The sequence below is a fragment of the Leucoraja erinacea genome, chromosome 1, assembly GCF_028641065.1.
Source record: "Leucoraja erinacea ecotype New England chromosome 1, Leri_hhj_1, whole genome shotgun sequence".
NCBI lineage: Eukaryota > Metazoa > Chordata > Chondrichthyes > Rajiformes > Rajidae > Leucoraja > Leucoraja erinaceus.
In genome coordinates, this window is record NC_073377.1 from 9,178,953 (window position 1) to 9,200,988 (window position 22,036).

The 22,036-nt window shown below is 42.0% G+C and overlaps 2 protein-coding genes and 1 non-coding gene across 3 annotated transcripts in view; 2 read left to right on the forward strand and 1 right to left on the reverse strand.

Moving 5' to 3' along the window:
• Positions 1 to 22,036, reverse strand: part of ptcd3 (pentatricopeptide repeat domain 3) — a 354,967-nt gene that overhangs the window by 264,872 nt on the left and 68,059 nt on the right. The gene's annotated exons all lie outside the window — the stretch shown is intronic.
• Positions 1 to 22,036, forward strand: part of immt (inner membrane protein, mitochondrial (mitofilin)) — a 48,181-nt gene that overhangs the window by 21,020 nt on the left and 5,125 nt on the right. The window contains exons 7-11 of the mRNA XM_055649881.1: positions 1,949 to 2,085; positions 2,545 to 2,648; positions 7,624 to 7,759; positions 12,358 to 12,487; positions 18,699 to 18,922. Coding sequence (XP_055505856.1) covers positions 1,949 to 2,085; positions 2,545 to 2,648; positions 7,624 to 7,759; positions 12,358 to 12,487; positions 18,699 to 18,922 — 731 coding nt within the window. The remainder of the gene's footprint in view (positions 1 to 1,948; positions 2,086 to 2,544; positions 2,649 to 7,623; positions 7,760 to 12,357; positions 12,488 to 18,698; positions 18,923 to 22,036) is intronic.
• Positions 8,199 to 8,336, forward strand: LOC129704878 (small nucleolar RNA SNORD94). The gene has a single exon (XR_008724811.1). It is a non-coding gene; the product is annotated as a small nucleolar RNA SNORD94 (small nucleolar RNA).

The following is a 22,036-nucleotide window of genomic DNA, read 5'->3' on the forward strand; positions in this document are numbered from 1 at the left end:
GCCACTGTGCTCTTCAGGACCTGCAATGCTGCAGAAATGGTTTTATACCCTTCCCCAGATCTGTGTCTCAACACAATCCTGTCTCAGAGGTCTACAGACAATTCCTTTGTCTTCATGGCTTGGTTTTTGCTCTGACATGCACTGTCAACTGTGGGACCTTATATAGACAGGTGTGTGCCTTTCCAAATCCGGTCCAATCAATTTAATTTACCACTGGTGGACTCCAAGCAAGTTGTAGAAACATCTCAAGGATAATCAATGGAAACAGGATGAACCTAAGCTCAATTTTGAGTGTCTGAATACTTATGTAAATGTGATATTTCAGTTATTTCTTTTTAATTAATATGCAAACATTTATACATTTATAAACGCCTGTTTTCACTTCTTCATTCTGGGGGATTGTGTGCAGATTGACGATTAAAAAAATTGAGTTAAATCCATTTAAAAAAAAAGGCTGTAACGTAACAAAATGTGGAAAAAGTGTAGGGGTCTGAATACTTTCTGAATGCATTGTAAATGAAGAAAAGCTTGTCTAGTATTGTCTTTCAAGCTATTGAAGTACTTTTACTATTACAATGTAGAAAATATGGCAAATTGTGTGCATGTGGTACCACAGTGATCATTGTGACTAGATAATCCCTTAATTGGTCATATTACTTGATATTTGACCCTGTCCCTATTCACTATCTGCTAATAGTTCATATATTCACGTTCCTTACTTAGCAGATTCCAGCATTGACCTTTGTGTTTCTGCATATCACCCTCTCTAAGCTATCCATCTTCATCCTCTCCTGGCTTCATCTGACCTATTTTCATTTTTTCCCCCCAAATATTCCTCTGCTGTCTGTCTCCATCCATTATTCACCTACCTCTGCCTCCCACTTTCCTACCTGGCTCCAAATGCCTGCCTCTCATTTGTCTCCCTATATCTTCCTGCTCTGTTTCACTGTTCCCCCTCTCCTTGTACTGGTCCTCTCCCCTCTCCACTCTCGGTCCTGATACAGGGTTTTGACCAGAAAGCGTGATCATTCTTTTCCATTCACAGATGTTGCTTGACCCAGCAGATTGTTTGCTATTCCAGCTTCTGCATTCTTCTTGTAACCCCATAGTGATTGAGACGGTGGACAGGACACCAAAATAAATTTGTTTAAGAAGGAACTGCAGATGCTGGAAAATCGAAGGTACACAAAAAAGCTGGAGAAACTCAGCGGGTGCAGCAGCATCTATGGAGCGAAGGAATCAGTCTGTCCCGATCAGTCTGAAGAAGGGTTTCGGCCCGAAACGTTGCCTATTTCCTTCGCTCCATTGATGCTGCTGCACCCGCTGAGTTTTTCCAGCTTTTTTGTGTGCCAAAATAAATGTGTTGGTTGAACCTTGAAATTGTACCAGGTTTTTATGTCACTCAAGGCCATGATGGCAGAATTTAGTTTAATGCCAGCATTTTCAAATTTTTTACCACAGACTGCAATTTTGTTAATTTCATTTTATTTCAGCTTTGCATGAAGGGTAGACTGTCAAATTCTTGTATCTCTACTGTTCATTTAGGATAAGAATGAAGTTTGAAATAAAATTGTATTCTTCCATTATGATTTGTTGAAATAAATGCACTATTGATATTTTTAAGCCTTTGCGAACTAGCTGTTTTCACCTTGGGATGTTGGGGTTCTCTTCCAATTTACATTCCTGATTTTATTCTGGCAAAGCATCTATGAAAGTCAACGTGGACAGGTCATGTTTCAAATGTGATGCATCATAAACTAAATATTTCACATACAGCTCATTTGGCAAATTGCCAATTGATAAGTTTTGATTTTGACCATTCTGCTTCACTGAATATCCAATATTGATGATATTCTAGAGACCAGAGTGGTTTCTTAATTTGTTTAAAAGCAAATCGAATTGTAATGCCGATTTAATATTCACCAAAATATTCATTCTTTCTAATCAGCAATAGCATCAACGTTGGAGGATGCTCTTGGCAGGAGTGCCCAAGTAACACTCCAGGCAATTGAAGCTCAAGATTCAGCAATTGAAGCCATTACCTCTCATTCTAGGAGGTTGAAGGAAGCCATGGACGAATCTGAGGTAAAACCTGAAGGAGACAAAATCATTAAATTGTTAGCAAATTCGTTTAAAGGCTCCCGCGCAAGCCACTTTTTGAACCACCTATTCCAGAACTGGTAGTTTACTACCCACAAGATTCAGTTTTTAGTTTGTCCAGTTGCTTAAGAGTCTTTTGATGGAACCTTGGTTCCTATGTGGATCTGGGTCACCTTCCAAGTTCATCTTCAGTCCCAAGGATAATTCATTTTACCTTGGTACTGCACAGGAAAAACAGCCTTTGGGATATGGTTGCTGAGAACACTATCTCTCTGATTCCTATCTTGTTCTCTGCTGTGATAATGTTAGTATTGACATATGCAGCAAAATACTGTCAATTGGAACGTTCATTTATTTTTAGCCTAATAAACTTTCTATTTCTCTGTTATGACATCAGATTTACGATATGTTCATTTTTATAGAGATTTAATTCTTCCTTACCAGCATTCTGCAGACCGAAAGTCGGAACAGTGGCGAGCTTTGGACAATGCTCTAATCACTCGCAGCAAGTTTGTGGACCGAGCATCGGATGCTCTGTCGAAGGCCAAGTAAGTTTTCTGTTTTATTCAATTCATTCAATTCAAAGCACTTTATTCGTCCCCGAGGGGCAATTTAATAGGGCGGATTACAGTAGCTTTTTTAAAAGGGACACAATCAACAAACATAAGCAGCACGCATACTGCACAATCAACCAGCACACGCATTTCACAGACACACTGCACAGTCACACAACACGCACCGCACATCAACATTCAACACATTGTAATAGTTTTTAAAGTGCTTCCTAAGTGCTTCAATTAAAAAGTGTATATAGAAGGTTATTTCATTTCATATGTTCATGAGTCAGTGATCAGCATTAAAAAGCTGGACAGCCCTGGGGATGAAGGTTGCCTTCATCCTCTGTGTCCGGCAACCCGGACAGCGGAGTCTGTTTTGTGTGTTCTTGACCTTCACGGCTTAAAGATTAATTCCGAGATCAGGTACTTTGCATTGGAAATTCCCTCAGACATATTCCTTCCTTTTCTGTGACATTTTAGCTGAAGGTTATTTCTGGTGCAGTTGGGAATGCAAAGAAAAAGCTGCAAAGAATGGGAAGTGGGGTGGCACTGAGAATATACTCATCCTCAATGTTGCTCAAACCAATGAATGAATAATAACGATGAGGCTTGTTTCTATTTGTGGTCATCTTTGACCAGGAGTGCCGTTTATAGATGATCCATTTTTTGTTTCCCTGCATCACATAGGCCAGTCTTCAATCACTTTGGTTGAATCCACTCAATGTCAAGAAATAGTTGAGAGCAATGAATAAGCCCGACCTGTAGAATTGGATAATGTCATGGCTGTAATTCTGACGATTTTCACTCTGGAACCAGCTGTAAGTCCTAACCAGTCAATCTACAATGTTTCCATCCACCTGATGGTGTGGAAAATAACCCATGAAAGGCAACCAATCTGGACAGTTACCAGCTGACTATTCAATCCCCAATCCACAAACACAAATAGTTTCATTAAGGCTGTTATGAGGCATCACTTTGTCAAAAATAACCTGCTTACTGCCGCTTAGTTTGAGTTGCAGAAGGATAAATTAACTCCCAGCTTCATTGGCATAATCATGGCCTTTCAATTGATTGACTCCACGTCCAACATGACAAATATTGATTGTTTTACACCCATTGTCATCTTGTGCACCATCCACAATATGCACTGCAGTTAAATACCAGTGAACAGGGAAGGAAATTAGTACTATTGGCAGATAATTGAGGAGATGCATTGAAACATAGAAAAATAGGTACAGGAGTAGGCCATTCAGCCCTTCGAGCCAGCACCACCATTCAATATGATCATGGCTGATCATCTAAAATAAGTACCCCGGTCCTGCTTTTTCCCCATATCCCTTGATTCTTTTAGCCATAAGAGCTAAATCTAACTCTCTTGAAAATATCCAGTGAACTGTCTTCCAGATAATTCCACAGATTCACAACTCTCTGGGTGAAAACGTTTTTCCTCATCTCAGTCCGAAATGGCCTACCCCTTATTCTTAAGCTGTGCCCCATGGTTCTGGACTACCCCAACATCGGGAACTTTTTTTCCTGCATCTAGCCTGTCCAATCCTTTAAGAATTGTATATGTTTCTATGAGATCCCCTCTCATCATTCTAAATTCCAGTGAATACAAGCCCAGTCGACCCATTCTTTCATCATATGTCCGTCCCGCCATACTCTGCACTCTCTCAATAGCAATGGATGAATGAATAAGTTTATTGGCCAAGTATTCACACACAAGGAATTTGCCTTGGTGCTCCGCCCGCACATGACATACAGTGACAATTAGGAATGACACATAAAACATTAAACATTAATAGTAAAACATTATTGATTAAACATGTGAATTAAATAAAATACCAGAGCAAAAGGAGACCACTGCTCGTGGAAAAAGCTGTTTTCATGTCTGGCTGTGGCAGCTTTGACAGTCCGGAGTCGCCTTCCAGAAGAAAGTGATTCAAAGAGTTTGTGGCCAGGGTGAGAGGTGTCAGAGATGATCTTACCTGCTCGCTTCCTGGCCCTTGCAGTGTACAGTTCGTCAATGGAGGGAAGGTTGCAGCCAATAACCTTCTCAGCTGATCGGATGATTCGCTGCAGCCTCCGGATATCGTGCTTGGTGGCTGAGCCAAACCAGACCAGGTGAGGACAGACTCTACGATGGCCGTATAGAATTGGACCATCATTGCCTGTGGCAGATTGTGCTTCCTCAGCTGCCGCAGGAAGTACATCCTCTGTGCCTTTTTGACTGTGGAGTCGATGGTAGCCCCCCATTTAAGGTCCTTGGAGATGATTGTTCCCAGGAACTTAAAATACTCCACAGATGTGATTGTGGTGTTGTTGATGGTGTGGGGTGTGGGGAGGGGGAGCTCTCCTAAAGTCTACTATCAATTCCACTGTCTTAAGTGCATTGAGCTCCAGGTTGTGGCACCAGGATGCCAGCTGTGTCTCTTCTTGTCTAGGCAGATTCCTCCCCATCCTGGATGAGTCCAATCAAGGTTGTCTCTTCCTCAATAATGACCTTCCTCAAATTAATAGATAGACAAAAATGCTGGAGAAACTCAGCGGGTGCTGCAGCATCTATGGACCGAAGGAAATAGGCAACGTTTCAGGTCGAGACCTTTCTTCAGACTATTGTGAGGGGGGGGGGGGGCTGGGAAGAAGAAAGGAAGAGGCGGAGGCAGTGCGCTGAGGGAGAGCTGGGACGGGGAGGAGAAAGCAGGGACTACACCTCCATTCCCCATCAGTCGGTATCTATAGTCCGGGTTGGGTCCGAACTGGGAGGTAGGGAACTGGAGCTGGAAACCATGATGTACAAGATGGAGGTGCGGGCATGTCCTGCAAAAGCAAACGTGGCTGTGGTAACGGGTCTGGGTTAGGCTGTGGCCGTAGAGTTGGAGGGAAGGGGGAAACACAGAGGGGGGGGGACAGTGAGAGAGGAGGTTGTTAAACTGTCTTCGGAGAGAGGAGGAGAACTTCTTCAAAGTAGGCATACCTTGAGGAGATTTCGCAATGGAGTAGACGAAAAGTCTAAGAAGGATTTAAGAAGAAATGTTTAAGAAGAAATTAATAATGACCTTCCTCAAATTAGGAGACCAAAATTGCATTGATCTTTTCCTTTTTACATATCTAAAAAAGCTTTTAAATCAGTTTTTATATTCACCGTAAGCTTTCTTTCGTGGTCTTCACCCCCCCCCTTTTAATTAACCCCTTTGCTGAGTTCTAAATGTCTCCCAGTCTTCCGGTTGCTGCGTTCTCAGGCCAATTTATATGCCTCTGGGATTTAACACTATCCTTGATTTCCCTCGTTAGCCACGGTTGAGCCGACTTCCCCATTATATTTTTCCGCCAGACAGGGATGAACAATTTCTGGAATTCATCCTTGCGATCTTTATATCAAATGCAGGTTAAGGGAAGATTTTATTGCAGTTTATGAAGTTTATCTTATTCCCAGAAAGAAACATCTCAGGTAGATGGGGTGGTGAAGAAGGTTTTTGCCTCTTCATCAGTCTCGTAATTAAAGAATGGAAGTGGGATTTTATATTACCAATATACAAGATGTTGGTGATACCATACTTGGAGTATTGTGTTTTGGTCACCCTGATAGAGGAAAGATGCATTAAGCTGGAAAGAGGAGTGCAGAGAAGGTCAATGAGGATGTTGCCAGGACTTGAGGGCCTGAGCTACAGGGAGAGGTTGGGCGGGTTAGGATTTTATTCCTTATAGTACAGCAGGCTGATAGGTGATCTTACAGAGGTACATAAAATCACGAAAGGAATAGATAGTATGAATGCACAAAGTCTTCCCAGGTGAATCAAGAACTAGAGGACATAGGTTTAAGGTGAGAGGGGACAGTTTCAATAGTTGAGGCAGATACATTAACAACATTTAAAAAACACGGACAAATACATGGGGAGGAAAGGTATAGAGGGATTTAGGCCAAACGCAGGCACATGGGATTAACTTAGATAGGGTATCTTGCTCGACATGGACAAGTTGGGCTGAAAGGCCTATTTCTGTACTGTATTATATATGGTTTGATTGTACTAGTCGTGTATGGTATTACGTGGATGGTGTGATTGTACTCGTGTACACTATGATTTACCTGGATAGGACATAAAACAAAGATTTCACTGTAACTTGGCATATGTGACAAAAATAAACCAATAGCAATATCAGTATCACATTGTTTTTGAAGGTCACAATAGATGACAGGTATTTCCTGGAGATATATTATCTTAGTTATGTACCTCGTGGGGTTCATAGGTTCATAAGAACTTATAGCATGGACCATTGTTAGCACCGTTCTAAGTTTAATACAGTGAAATGCCACTTTTGCAAACCCCATCTGCTGAAATGTGAACTGTACCAATTGGTTTGTGCAATTAAAGGGTTTTTGATTATGAGTAAGAAAAGTCACCTCCCTTGGTAAATGCAAATTCACAAATTGTTAAAATAGTCAGAGTGATACAGTGTGGAAACAGGCCCTTCCACCCAACTCGCCCACACCGGCCAACGATATCCCGGCTACCTTAGTCCCACTTGCCTGTGCTTGGTCCATAACCCTCCAAACCTGTTCTAATTATGTCCCTGTCAAACTGTTTCTTAAATGTTGTGATAGTCCCAGCCTCAACTACCTACTCTGGCAGCTTGTTCCATACACCCACCACGTCTGTGTGAAAATGTTACCCCTTGGATTCCTATTAAATCTTTTCCCCTTCACCTTGAACCAATTTCCTCTGGTCCTCGATTCCCCTACTTTGGGCAAGAGACTCTGTGCATCTACCCGATCTATTCCTCTCATGATTTTATACACCTCTATAAGATCTCCCCTCATCCAACTACACTCCATGGAATAGAGACCCATCCTACTTAACCTCTCCCTATAGCTCACACCCTCTAGTCCTGGCAACATCCTGGTAAATACTAGGGCTTAAGTATTAATCAAATCAAAGACTAATCAAATTTCTAAACATTTTTTCAGAGAAGAGTTGGATAATCTTCGGAATACAATTGAAGAAGCTAAGCAGACTCAGATCAGTTCTGTTAGACCACAACTTCTGGCTGCTGAAGAAAATCTTAACCACATGATAATGGATCTGGATGATGTAGTAAAGAAGGTAATCAGCAGTTTCTATTTTTGTAAAACCCTTTTCTTCTTTCCTTTTTAATCATTTATCAGATGCAGCAACCTGTGGCAAGACACAATTTCAATGTCTCGGTTGCCTGACTTTAGAAAATAAGACTGATCTTATTGTTGGTGGGGAAGATAGGGGTGAAGGACCTGTCTAGATTCTCTTCCCTTCTGTTCTCATACACAATTCCGATGGCACCTAGGTCTCATTTGATAAAATATGACTAGATCTGTATTGAATTTAGGAGTGATACTGAATTGTTATTAATGCTTTGCGTTCTTTGGGACCTCTTGTTCATTCTCCTAAGAATTTTGTACTATTTCAGTTAAATAGTCCTTTGAAATAAATTATTTTGGTACACATGACAATTAAACACTCTTGGCTCTTGATGTCATGGGTATAATAGCCCGAGTAACAGTCTCTGCTGGCAATGATGATTGGCGCAGGGGTACGGACCTCAGCTGAAGAATGGGAGCTGAGTGTGGCCGTTTCTCACTCTGCTTGCGTGTAGTGGGCTGTTTGAGAGGCGTCCACATGAGAAAAACGCCTTGATCTGAGCCGGAGAAAGTTATGAGTGTGATTTCACCAAAATAAAGTACTGTCTAAAATTGATTAACGCCATTCCTGTGAGCCATTTGTAATGTGAAGATTTTGAATGATTTGGCATTTCTTGTGAACGGTTTGTGTTTTAGTTAAATATTTTGCTGTGTTGCCAGCCTATTTTTCTCTTATTCTTTCTGTGTTTACAAACCTGTTATGCTGCTATAAGTAAGAACTTTATTGTTCTGTTTCTGTACATATTTCAGCAAAGCACTCTTGACTGAGTGGAGGTGTTTGGTAAAGCAGTTATTCAATCTGCTTTTAATTGTTCCAACATGGAGGAGACTATGTCATGAGTACTGATAACCACCTTGTCATTGTTCCTCACATTTAATGAACGCATTGTTTCTAATCTTGTGTTCCACAAGTTATACATGATTCTGGTTCATGCTAAGATATAGAAACTGTGCCAATAGGCCCATTGTTTCAAGCTGTTCTTGATCCACAGTACTCATTTCTTCCTCCCGGACTATTTTCTCTGTCCTATGTTCTTGATGCCTTCTGAAATCCCATCTGGCTTATCATAGCAATTGGGAGGGCAAAAAGAGGACATGAAATGGAGCTGAAATGCAAGTAAAGGAAAATACCAAGTGATTCTGCAGCACAGTAGCACAACAGTGGAGTTACTGATTCAAGATTCAAGATTCAAGATTCAATTTAATTGTCATTTGGACCCCTTGAGGTCCAAACAAAATGCCGTTTCTGCAGCCATACATTACAAACAAATAGACCCAAGACACAACATAATTTACATAAACATCCATCACATCGCTGTGATGGAAGGCCAAAAAAACTTATCTCTCCACTGCACTCTCTCCCCCCCCCCCCCCCCCCCCCCCCCCCCCCCCGCCCGTCAGAGTCAAAGTCAAAGCCCCCGGCTGGCGATGGCGATTGTCCCGCGGTCATTAAAGCCACGCCGGGTGGTGCAAGGTCGCACACCGGGTCTTGGTGTTAGAGCCCCCGGCGTGCGCTCGCAGAGTCCATTCCAAGCCGCGCGGGGCGGTGCTGTAAGGCCCCGCTCCAGGAGCTCTTCGACCCCGCAACTCGGGCGGGAGAAGTCGCTGTTGCAGGAGCCCTGAAAAGCGGTCTCCCTCCAGGGACCCGCGGGCTCCCGGTGCCGCCGTCCGCCAAACCCGCAGTTGCAGCCTCCGAATCTCCGGAGGTCGGGCCGGAGGTTAGGTTCAAAGGGTTTCAAAGGTCTTTTATTGTCACATGTACCAATTAAGGTACAGTGATATTCGTATTACCTTACAGCGCCGGAAGCCCGATTTCAATCCTGACTACGGGTGCTGTCTGTACGGAGTTTCTGCATTCTCCCTGTGACCGCATGGGTTTTCTCCGGGTGTTCCGGTTTCCTCCCACACTCAAAGGCGTACACGTTTGTAGGTTAATTGGCTTTGGTAGAAAATTATAAATTGTCCTTAATGTGTAGGATAGTGTTAGTGTACAGGTGATTGATGGTCAGTGCTGACTTGATGGGTTGAAGGGCTGTTTCCGTGCTGTATCTCTAAAGTCTAAAAGCTATATACAATACAATACAATACAATACAAGACAATGCAATTTATTGTCATTTGAGCCTCAGTGGCTCAAACGAAATTCCGTTTCCACAGCCATACAAACAAAGATAATTTCCTACAGACATACACACAATTTAATTCACACAAACATCCATCACAGTGAACCCACTGTAATGGAAGGCAAAGTATTTTCTCTCTCTATATTAGGTTTTTGTGTATTATTAAAAGAGTGGGGAAGGAATAAATCCCCTCATTAGCATGGTCGTCTGTGTAGAACCACAACAGGAAGGGGAGATATTAAATTAATACTCTCATCTGTTTTTTACTGAGGAGATCGTGGAAGCTAAGGAATTGAGGCATAGGAGTTGTGATGTATTTGATCATATACAAGTTTCCAAAGAGGAGATATTGGTAGTTTTAAAACGCTTTAAGGTGGATAACTCCCCAGAGCCTGTCCAACCCTGAGTTTGGACCTTCTGGGAAACTAGGGAGGAAATTGCAGAGGTCCTTGATATTTGGATGATCTTTAGCCACAGGTGAATTTCAGAAAAACTGCAAGGGCGGCTAATGTATTGTTATTTAAGAAGGGCAGCAAAGACACGGTCAGGGAACTACAGGCTGGTGAGCCTGACATCAGTGGTGAGAAAGCTATTAGACGGAATCCTTTGGAATAGGAACTACCAACATTTGGATAAGTATGTACTGTTAGGTATACTCCATATTGCTTCATGTATGAGAAATCATGTTTTAACAAGTCTTGATGGAGTTTTTTGAAGTGGTCACCAAGAGGATTGATGAGGGCAGGGCAGTGGATGTTGTTTATATGGCGTTCATCAAGGCCTTTGACAAGATCTTGTATGGTAGGTTTGAGTTAAAGGCGAGATTGCATGGAATCCAAAGAGAGCTAGCAATTAGATTCAAAATTGGCTTGTAGGAAGGAGTCAAAGGATAGATGTGGAGGATTGTTTTTCTGATTGGAGGCCTGTGGCCAGTGTGTGCCATAGGGTTGGTGCTGGGTCCACTGCTATTTATGTGCATGAATGATTTGGATGACTGTGTAGTTAACATTGTTAGTAAATTTGTAGATAACGCCAATATCGGTGGTATAGGGAAGGTTATCTTCATTTACAACAAGACTTCGATCAGTTGGGATTGTGGGCCTGGAAATGGCAAATGGAACTTAACTGACAGGTTGAGGTGTTGCACTTTGGTTTGTCAAACCAGGGCAGAACTCGCACAGTAAATGGAAAGGCCCTGGACGGTGTTGCAGAAAAGAGAAAACTGGGAATACAGGTGCATGGTTCCTGAAAAGTGGCAAGTCAGGTGGACAGCATGGTGAAGAAGGTGTTGTGCATGCTTGTCTTAATTGGGAATGGGCCTAAGAACAAATGTTGGGTAATCATGATGCAGCTGTACATGTCGTTGATGAGACTACACTTTGAGTACTGTATATAGCTTTGATAGTCAATAGCCAGCTTTATTCGTCACATACACAACAAAAGTGCAGTGACATGAACTTGTCAGCAGCTGTACAATAAAAAAGAACACACAATACACAATAAAAATTGAACACAAACATTCACTACAGCACGCATCACTGTGGTGGAAGGCACAAAGTTCAGTCAGTCCTCCATTTTCCAATGTGGTCAGGGCCACAAACCTCCACAGTCGCCGCTGATGGCCCAGCTATAGGAAGGATGTCGTTAAGTTGGGATGGGTGCAGAGCAGATTTACCACAATGTTACCTGGGCTTGTGGGCTTGAGTTGTGAGAAGATGTAAAAGCTGGCACTCTTTCCTTCAGAGCATAGGAGGCGGAGGGGTGACATTGTTGAGGTATATAAGATCATGACATGCCCCTCATGATCCGGCACAGACATATTTGCACTTTAAACTGTTTTACTGTTTCACTGTCCTTTTTTATAAATCATATTTCTTGGGGTATCTAAATTTTATTAGTTGTTTAAGTTATGACATCGTATGGAAGCTGCATACCAAATCTCGTTGCACCTATGTGCAATGACAATAAAATATATTATTATTATTATAAAGTGAATGCTCACAGTATTTTTCTCGGGGGGAGAGGATTCTAAAATTAGAAGGTATAGCCTTAAGATGAGAGGGGAAACATTTATAAGGGAGCTTGGGGGCAATTTCTTCATTCTATGTCTCAGAATTCTAATGCTTGCTTTTCTAACACAACATTTTTGATGAAATGTTATACACCTGAAACATGGACTCTTTTTCTTCTCACAAATGTTTGCTGATGTGCTCAGTTTTTTTTTTTGACATTAGAAATCCAGGCTTTAATAAATCTTGATCCCAGGAGTGAAATATTTTTCAGTTCTAACATTGTATTTATTTTGTATGTTGCTGCTTTCTACAGCAGCTTTGTTTCCCAGTTGGATTGCTCTAGTCTGAGCATACCTAATCTGATGTATCCTTTTTGAAATACTATTTTACTCAGGTTGAGGCGGCTCAATCAGAGGCCAAAATAGTTGTTCAGTACAGTGAGCTGGTGGCTATGGCCAGGGATGAATTCAGGAAAGAACTGGAAAGTATCACTCCCGATGTACAACCTGGCTGGAAAAATCTCAGTAAGTAGACGATGTTCTTAATGCTTTTGATGTTTTTCACTCTTTGCTTCATTTTAGTTTACATTAATTGAAATCAACAGTAATGTTAAGACTTTGTGTAAGCTCACTGCATTTACGATAATTTTCTTTTAAGAAAGGATTTGTACTAAATTGGATTCAAGAAATTCACTTATAGTTTGTAAGATTACTATTTTCATCACCACAACAATGCACGAGGAAGTTATTTTTAATTATATTAACATATCAAAGAAGTATCGGTATTATTGACCTTTGTTTCTTCACATTTTATTGCTATTTTCTCACATTCATTAAATAATGTGTTAATTTTTTATTTCCTGGAATTGAGTTTATAACCTTTTATTTACAAAAAAGCCATAATTTGAGACTTGGTGATTTTTGCACATTTAATATTGCAACCAGTATACTTGATTTGAATCGGATGATGTGAGCATAAAATTAAGATTTTTTTCAGAAATACCAATAATTGTTTTCAAATACACTAGAATGTGAGTACTGGTTGAACACCAATTTTCCGGCACCCTCGGTTCTAGTGCCTTTCTGAATTACATCAATTTTTCTGGACCAACAGAGGTCATGTGATAATGAAATGACAATACACCCCTAGCCCGCTAATGACACCCCTCCCGTGTCTCTAAAGCACCATGGAGCACAATCTAAATAAAAGCAAACATTGAATATGAACGGAATGACTTGCCAACCGATCCTCGCTCCCACCGTCTCCTCGGCCTTTTAGGGCCCCGGCTTCCGAGCCCACTCCCTACTCACAATGTGCACCAACGAGCCCTTCACCTACCGCGCGGTCCATCGCCGCCTCTTCCTTCTCCCCCAGAGTCGCCGACAGGGTCCACCTTGGAAGCGACAGCAGGTGAGAGGGGAGGAAGCCCCACGGTGACCCGGCACATTCGGTCGGTTGGTGCACACTTAAGAAAGCGCTATTGCCAGGGCTGCAACGTTTTCGGTGTTTGAAGATTTGGAAAGGGGTTACTTCATAAATACACCTCCAAACGTATTTGAAACTCTGTTATTGTGAGGAAGTTGAAAAATATGCAGGTAAATGTGATCATAGAGTTAGCTTTCATATGTGAATAGTGAAATCGGATTCCAGAAATCTGGAATAGACCATTTACGGAGTCTTAACTGATGCTTCCCATTTATTGAAAAAAGTGACTGAATATGGGGAACAGGATTAATAATTAAGAAATATGTATTAGCATCATTGAATATTAATCCATAATTGTGCTTGGTGTGAGCAGGTGTGAACAAATCTGTATTGTTGAGGAAGGCAAGTGACAGTGAATGGCTGGTATGTGAGATTAGATAAACAATGTTAAGCTTTTGGACTGTTTCATCGTAAATGTGGCAGCTTTATTTTTATTGCTACTGGGCATGGCCCTAGCACCATTATATTTTATACCAATTAACTCAAACCCCATGCTGGACATGTGGAAAATGGAAGTCTACTGGTGCTATTTCAGGTGGTTTGGACCAACTGAAATCAGATGGGATAAAGGGTCAGAGAAACTTAACATAATAGTGGTCTTGTGTACATTTATGGTGTTTGGTATTCTATTTCAATAAGCTAGTCTTTATGAACAATAACAAAGGTTTAAAAAGGAGATGTTGACCTGTTAATTGCATTGTGAAATAAATTGGGCCAGAGTTTAGATTCACAGATTTGTAGTTATACAGCATGGAAAATAGGCCCTTCAACCGAACTTGCCTGTGCCGATCAAGAACTAGGGCTTTTACTTCATCCCAAACAAAATATACTTGCCTAAAAGTTCTTGAGCAGTATTCAAGGCATGATGTGTAACGCCTGACCTTGTGCAACTAGTTGGAAGATAATTTTGCCTTTATGAGGCAGCTACTAGCCAGTCATTCAGAAAGGGAAACCTCATATTAACCTGGGATGGGACCAAACACTTCACCAAAATACTGTGAATTGCAACTTACGCTTTTGTACTCTTCTCTAGTGTGCTGTTTATTGTAAGTGTTTAAAAATGGCTTTCTTTCTTTATGCATGCCTTTTAGAGCGAGGTGCTTAGTTGCTTACGTTTAGTTTTTGAATTAACAATTGAAAAGCACTATCTGTGGATGCAGCAAATACTCAGCAGGTTGGGCAATAACTGTTGTTGATATATTTATCGAGGTCAAATATTCAAGGTTCTAATATTAAATATTAAAAACAAGGAACTGCAAATGTTGGTTTACACAAAAGGACACAGAGTGCTGGAGAAACTCAGCGGATCAGGCAGCATCTCTAGAGAACTTGGATAAGTGACGCTTCGGAGACCCTTCTTCACACAGCCAGTCTATAGAAGGAGCCCCATCCGAAATGTCTCCTATCCATGTTCTTCAGAGATGCTGTCTGATTCACTGAGTTACTCCAGCACTTTGTGTCCTTTTGATATTAAATATTAATCACTTTACTGGTGCCACTGACCTGTTGAGTATTTCCAGCATTTTCTTTTCTCTCATTTCAGTTAAAATATTTTAGAGGTCTGTCTAATATTTTTATTCCCAACTAATTTGGAAGCTGTGCATGGTCCAAGTAAAGGAAAAATTGGACATTTTCTTTATTAATAATGAATGTGTAGTGAATGTTTTCATTTAGACTAACATTCTGTCTGTGTGACTACCTGTAGCGGTGCTGTTGTCAACTTGGATTAATTTTTCCCACCGTTTTCATTGCAGAAGTGACTGATCTAGGTGAGTCTGGCCTGTTTGTTGTATGCTCTTCCGAATTCTCTGAACTTCAGCTGCTGCCATTAAGCTGGGAGGCCCATCGGTAGATGAGAAATCTCAGCCAAATGAGGAGCTTTAGAATTCCTTGTCACTGTAATTCAGGAAGTGTTGTAGTGCTCCACCTTCCTCAATCCAATGATTGCCTCTTGGTGAAAATACTTGCTGAAAACAAACCAGTCTATGTCACTGGTATATTTGTGCTTTAGATGAGTGGTCACATTTTAGAAAGAACTCTAGAAAGACTACTGTCTACACCTACATAATCACTATTTAGATCAGGTTCAACGCCTCCAGGAGAAGGTGAGGCACGGGGACGGGTAGTTTGTTGGGGAACAGGGAAGATACTGGGTGAAAGTTGTAATGCTGGGAGTTCTTTAGATGCATTATACATAATTTGTTTAATTAGGTGGCTTTGGTTGTAACTGGCTGCAGGGAGTGGAGAGTGTGAGTGGAGAATTATTGTTAAATGTGAAGATAATACTATGGCTACTAGAATGGATGTGACTGGATATTATGCCTGTCAACCCTGCTTGGTATCCAAGCTGTTTAGACTGAAATCTATTTTATGCACATAATTTTTGTAAAACATCTCATTGTGCAGGAATGAACTGCAGATGCTGGTTACACTGAAAATGGACACAAACAGCTGGAGTAACTCAGCGGGCCAGCACCCGAGATGCTGCCTGTCCCACTAAAACATCTAATTGGCTGATACAGTGTTACAATAGACAATAGGTGCAGGAGTAGGCCATTCAGCCCTTCGAGCCAGCACCGCCATTCAATGTGATCATGGCTGATCATCCACAATCAGTACCCCTTTCCCGCCTTCTCCTGATATCCCCTGGCTCCGCTATCTTTAAGAGTCCTATCTAGCTCTCTCTTGAAAGTATACAGAGAACCGGCCTCTACCGCCCTCTGAGGCAGAGAATTCCACACTCACAACTCTCAGTGTGAAAAAGTGTTTCCTCATCTCCGTTCTAAATGGCTTACCCATTATTCTTAAACTGTGGCCCCTGGTTATGGACTCCCCCAACATCGGGAACATGTTTCCTGCCTATAGCTTGTCCAAACCCTTAATAATCTTATGTGTTTCAATAAGATCTCTCCTTCTAAATTCCAGAGTATACGAGCTCAGCTGCTCCATTCTCTCAGCATATGACAGTTCCGCCATCCCGGGAATGAACCTTGTGAACCTACGCTGCACACCCTCAACAGCAAGAATGTCCTTCCTCAAATTTGGAGACCAAAACTGCACACAATACTCCAGGTGTCGTCTCAGTAAGGCCCTGTACAACTGCAGAAGGACCTCTTTGCTCCTTTACTCAACTCCTCCTGTTATGAAGGCAAACATGCCATTCGCTTTCTTCAGAGCCTGCTGTACCTGCATGCTTGCTTTCATTGGCTGATGAACAAGGACCCCCAGATTCCGTTGTACTTCCCCTTTTCCTAACTTGACACCATTTAGATAATAATCTGCCTTCCTGTTTTTGCTACCAATGTGGATAACATCACATTTGTCCACATTAAACTGCATCTGCTATGCATCTACCCACTCACCCAACCTGTCCAAGTCACCCTGCATTGTCATAGCATCCTCCTCACAGTTCACACTGCCACCCAGCTTTGTGTCATCTGCAAATTTGCTAATGTTACTTTGAATTCCTTCATCTAAATCATTGATGTATATTGTAAATAGCTGTGGTCCCAGCACCGAGCCTTGCGGTACCCCACCAGTCACTGCCTGCCATTCTGAAATGGACCCGTTAATCCCTACTCTTTGTTTCCTGTCTGCCAACCAATTTTCTATACATGTCAGCACACTACTCCCAATACCATGTGCCCAAGGGCCGAATGGCCTACTCCTGCACCTATTTTCTATGTTTCTAATTTTGCCCACTAATCTCCTATCTGGGGCCTTATCAAATGCTTTCTGTAAGTCCAGGCACACTACATCCATTAGCTCTCCCTTGTCCATTTACCTAGTTACATCCTCATAAAATTCCGGAAGATTAGTCAAGCATGATTTGCCCTTCGTAAATCCATGCTGATTCGGATTGATCCTGTTATTGCTATCCAAATGTGCCGCTATTTCATCTTTTATGATTGACTCCAGCATCTTCCCCACCACCAATGTCAGGCTAACTGGTCTATAATTCCCTGGTTTCTCTCTCCCCCCTTTCTTAAAAAGTCTGTAAATATTCACTTGAAAGGGCTCCGTAGGTTACAGAAAACCAAGTTCTCTCATAAATATATGAAGAACATTTCAAGTTAGCAATGCTTAGTCACAGAAATGCAAACAGTTTTGCAAGTTTTGTAATGGAGGTGTCAGCTAGTTGATTCAAAAGACAACCTGTCTTTAAGAAAAAAACTGTTCATGTGTAACCTTCTTGCAGTTATCAGACACCGTGATTTCCAGAAATTCTTGGAAACTGACCAGGCAATCTCTTCGACAGGCGGTTATAAAGAACTTTATCAAACATACCCATTGATACCTTAAGGTCATTGAAACTAGCCATTAGATAGGGACATTTTGATTCTGTACCATTACAATCACACAAGGGAAACCAATACATGCTTTTTGACCCTCATTGAAATTGCTTTACATCTGACCTATGGAATAGTAGGTTCATGGCTGGTTCTCAGACAAGGAACCCATGCATTACCCGGGGACTATCTGTATTACAGTGAACAAGTGGAAAGGAAGAAAATAAGTTTCTGGGATGTGAACGCAGTTGCATTAATTAAACATTGATCTCAATCACCAGGCTGGAGTTCCTACCTCCAGAGTTACAGTGACATGTATTATCTCATGCTATTTGTACTTTAATCATATTCTGTATTTTGTGGTTACTTCCCTTAGCACGCCTTTATAGTCAGTAATATTAAACTCAAAATCTGATTCATTACAATTTTAGAAGCATCTTTTTCACAGATGAGCAAAATGAATTTATGGTTTTAAAGCATGAACTTTATATTTATTATCCACTGTGCAAAGGAAAGTAATCAGTTGATCAGAAAACAATGCATTAAAAAAAATAATCACTCCATCTATTTTCTTCCAGATTACTTAATTTGTGCTTATTTTCCTGTGCATGCCTTTTAGTGTCCAATGAGAAGTCTCGAAACCTAGTTAAAGCAACATATAATTTCAAAAATCTATTCTAATGAAGTTTTCTTTCCTCAATGGAACTGACCACTGCAGACTTTGCAAACGTCACCATGTAAATGTGAACTGTTTGCACTTTCTGAAAATTCCAAATGTTGCAACATGTATGTAAATGAACTGATATCTACGTGTGCAATTGATTTTTAGTGGGGAGGGGGAATATAACAGTTTTTTTGCAGACGGAAGCATTGACCCAAACCCAAATGAATGGCTGTTGCTTGATCTGCTAATTCAGGATATCCTTGCTCTGTTGTTTCTAATGGTTTTTCCAAATTGTAGCTGGCCAGCTGAGCACTGACGACCTTAACTCACTGATTGCCCACGCACATCGTCGCATTGACCAGTTGAACAAAGAACTGGCTGAACAGCGTGTTCGGGAGAAGCAACGCATTGAAATTGCACTTGAGCACCAGAAACTGGAGAATAAGAGAGCTTTGGAAATGGCAGTGACAAAAGCTCTGGAGCATTATCGATCAGAAAGGCTTCTGGAACAGGACAAAAAGGCAAGACTTCTGCCCAGTTGCATGCAAATTACTTTTAACATTAATGTTAGTAATCAACATCGTCAATCAGACCACGTTCATTGCTGGGTTGATAGTGTGGAAAACTGGTCTAAAACTAAAGATAGACACAAAAAGCTGGGTCAGGCAGCATCTCTGGTGATGTTTCGGGTCGGGACTGTTCTTCATACTGAGTCGGGAAAGGGAAACGAGGGATATAGAAGATACATAGAACAAATGAATGAAAGATAAAGCAACAATGATCAAGGGTAGGTGGAGCCCACAATGGTCCATTGTTGGCAGTGGGGAAAGTGATAACGAGTTATACAGACAGTGAAACTCAACAGAACGACAGTGAAACTAGTGCGATGACTAGGGTGGCGGCGGAACGGAGAGAGAGCCGATGTCAGGGTTACTTGAAGTTAGAGAGATCTATATCACACGGCTGGGTTGTAAGCTGCCCAAGCAAAGTATGAGGTTCTGTTCCTACATTTTGTGTTGCACCTCACTCTGACAATGGAGGATGCCAGGACAGAAAGGTCAGTATGAAAATAGGAAGTGGTGTTAAAGTGTTTGGCATCCGGGAGGTCGCTTAGGCCAATGCTACTTGTTGTGAGAACTTTGCAACTTTGGAGCAGAATTACTTTACACATACAAGTACTCAGGAAATGTTTCACAGGGTTCTTTCTCCTTTTCCATTAAGGGGCACTAAATGATCTCGTCTATGATTATGCAATTGAAACAATACCAGGGGAAAAAAATGGTGATAACTATTTTAATAATCCATAGATACTGTTGGGTAACCTTGCTGATGTTCCCATGATCCTTAACAACCCATTCCACAATCCGTAATAACCCTTAATTTTGTAGTTCTAAAACAATTTTAGAGAGAATAGGACTCCCGGATAAAACTCAGCAGTATATTTCCTGCTTTATATATCCGTTGACTTCTCCCATTTCCTCCAAATCCAAGGCGTAGCTATGGGCACACGCATGGGCCCCAGCTATGCCTGCCTCTTTGTAGTGTACGTCGAACAATCCCTGTTTGGGGCATACCATGGCCCTATCCATTGACAACTACATTGGTACTACCACCTGCACCCATGCAGAACTCACTGACTTCATCCATTTCACCACTAATTTCCATCCGGCACCCAAATTCACCTGGACCATTTCCGACATCTCCCTACTGTTTCTAGATCTCACCATCTCCATCGCAGGCAACAGACTAATGACCGACATATCTACAAACCCACTGACTCCCATAGCTATCTTGACTACACTTCTTCCCACCCTGCTTCCTGTAAGGACTCCATCCCCTACTCCCAATTCCTCTGTCTATGCCACATTTGCACCCAGGATGAGGTGTTCCAGACCAGGGCATGGGGAGAAGGCAGGCATGGGTTTTTGATAGGGGGCGATCAGCCATGATCACAATGAATGGCGGCGCTGGCTCGAAGGGCCGAATGGCCTCCTCATGCACCTATGTTTCTATGTCCTCATTCTTTAGGGAATGGGAGTGCCTCTCTGCTACTAAAGATGATGCTATTACCAGGGTTTCCTATATATCCCGCAGCTCCGCTCTTACTCCCCATCCCCCTACTCGTAACAAGGACAGAGTCCCCCTTGTCCTCACCTTCCACCCCATAAGCCGTCGCATACAACAGATAATCCTCCGACATTTTCGTCACCTCCAACAGGATCCCACCACTGGCCACATCTTCCCAACTCATCCCCTTTCTGCTTTCCGCATTGACCGCTCCCTCCGTAACTCCATGGTCAATTTGTCCCTTCCCACCCAAAACACACCACCTCCACAGGAAATGCTACACTTGTCGCTTTACCTTCCCCCTCAACTCCATCCAAGGACCCAAACAGTCTTTCCAGGACTGCACCTCCTCCAACCTCATCTACTGCATCTGCTGTTCCAGTTGTAAACTTCTCTACATCGGCGAGACCAAGAGCGGGCTCGGCGATCGCTTCGCCCAACACCTCCGCTCAGTTTGCACTAACCAACCTGATCTTCCGGTGGCTCGGCACTTCAACTCCCCCTTTCATTCCGAATTTGACCTTTCTGTCCTGGGTCTCCTCCATTGCCAGAGTGAGCCCAGTGCAAATTGGAGGAACAGCACCTCATATTTCACTGAGGTAGTTTACACCCCAGCGGCATGAACATCTCTAATTTCAGATAGTCCTTGCTTTCTCCCTTCTTCCCCTCCCTCTTCCCAGCTCTCCCACAGACTACTGTCTCCTCTTCCATTCTTTCCTCCCCCGTCCCCCCAACATCAGTCTGAACAATGGTCTCGACCCGAAACGTCACCTATTCCTTCTCTCCATAGATGCTGCTTCACCCGCTGAGTTCCTTCAGCATTTTTGTCTACCTTAGTATATTCAAATATCAGTTTGCAAAACATAGTTCTCTTTCTAAAATTCAATATGTCTTGGTGATTTGTACATTAAGCTACTATTTCAGTATTCACCATGAAGTACAGTGGCACGTGTGCTAATTTCATATTCCTACACCACAAATGTTTGTATTTTGCCGTCTGATAGGAAAAAATAGAACAGAATGTAATTTAGCCTTCAAGCCCATTTCGCCACTCAATGAAACTGTGGCTGATCTGTGTACACTCTGTACACTCTGTTGGCCAATGTCGCTTAATAACCTTGGTTGCAAATATTTTTAAGCTTGGATTTTAAATTAGTAATTAACTAACTAAGATTCAGTGCACAAAATGCTGGAGTATCTCAGTGGGTCAAGCAGCATCTGGAAATGGATAAGTGATGTTTCTGGTCGTGCACCCTTCAGTCCTGAAGTGTCTGAAAGAGAGTCCCAACCCGAAGCATCACCTATCCATGTTCTCCAGAGATGCTGCCTAACCCACTGAGCTACTCCAGCATTTTGTGTCTTTTTGTGTAAATCAGCATCTGCAGTTCTTTCTTTCACATATTCAAGTGCCATTCTCAGAAGCGTTACAAATTTATATCACCCTCTGCCTGTGGAATTACTTTTTAATGTTGGTCCTGACAGGCACAGACTGATTCTGAAGAGTCTGATTCTGTACAGGCACAGTCTGAAGAAGGGTCTCGACCCGAAATGTCACCCATTCCTTCTAT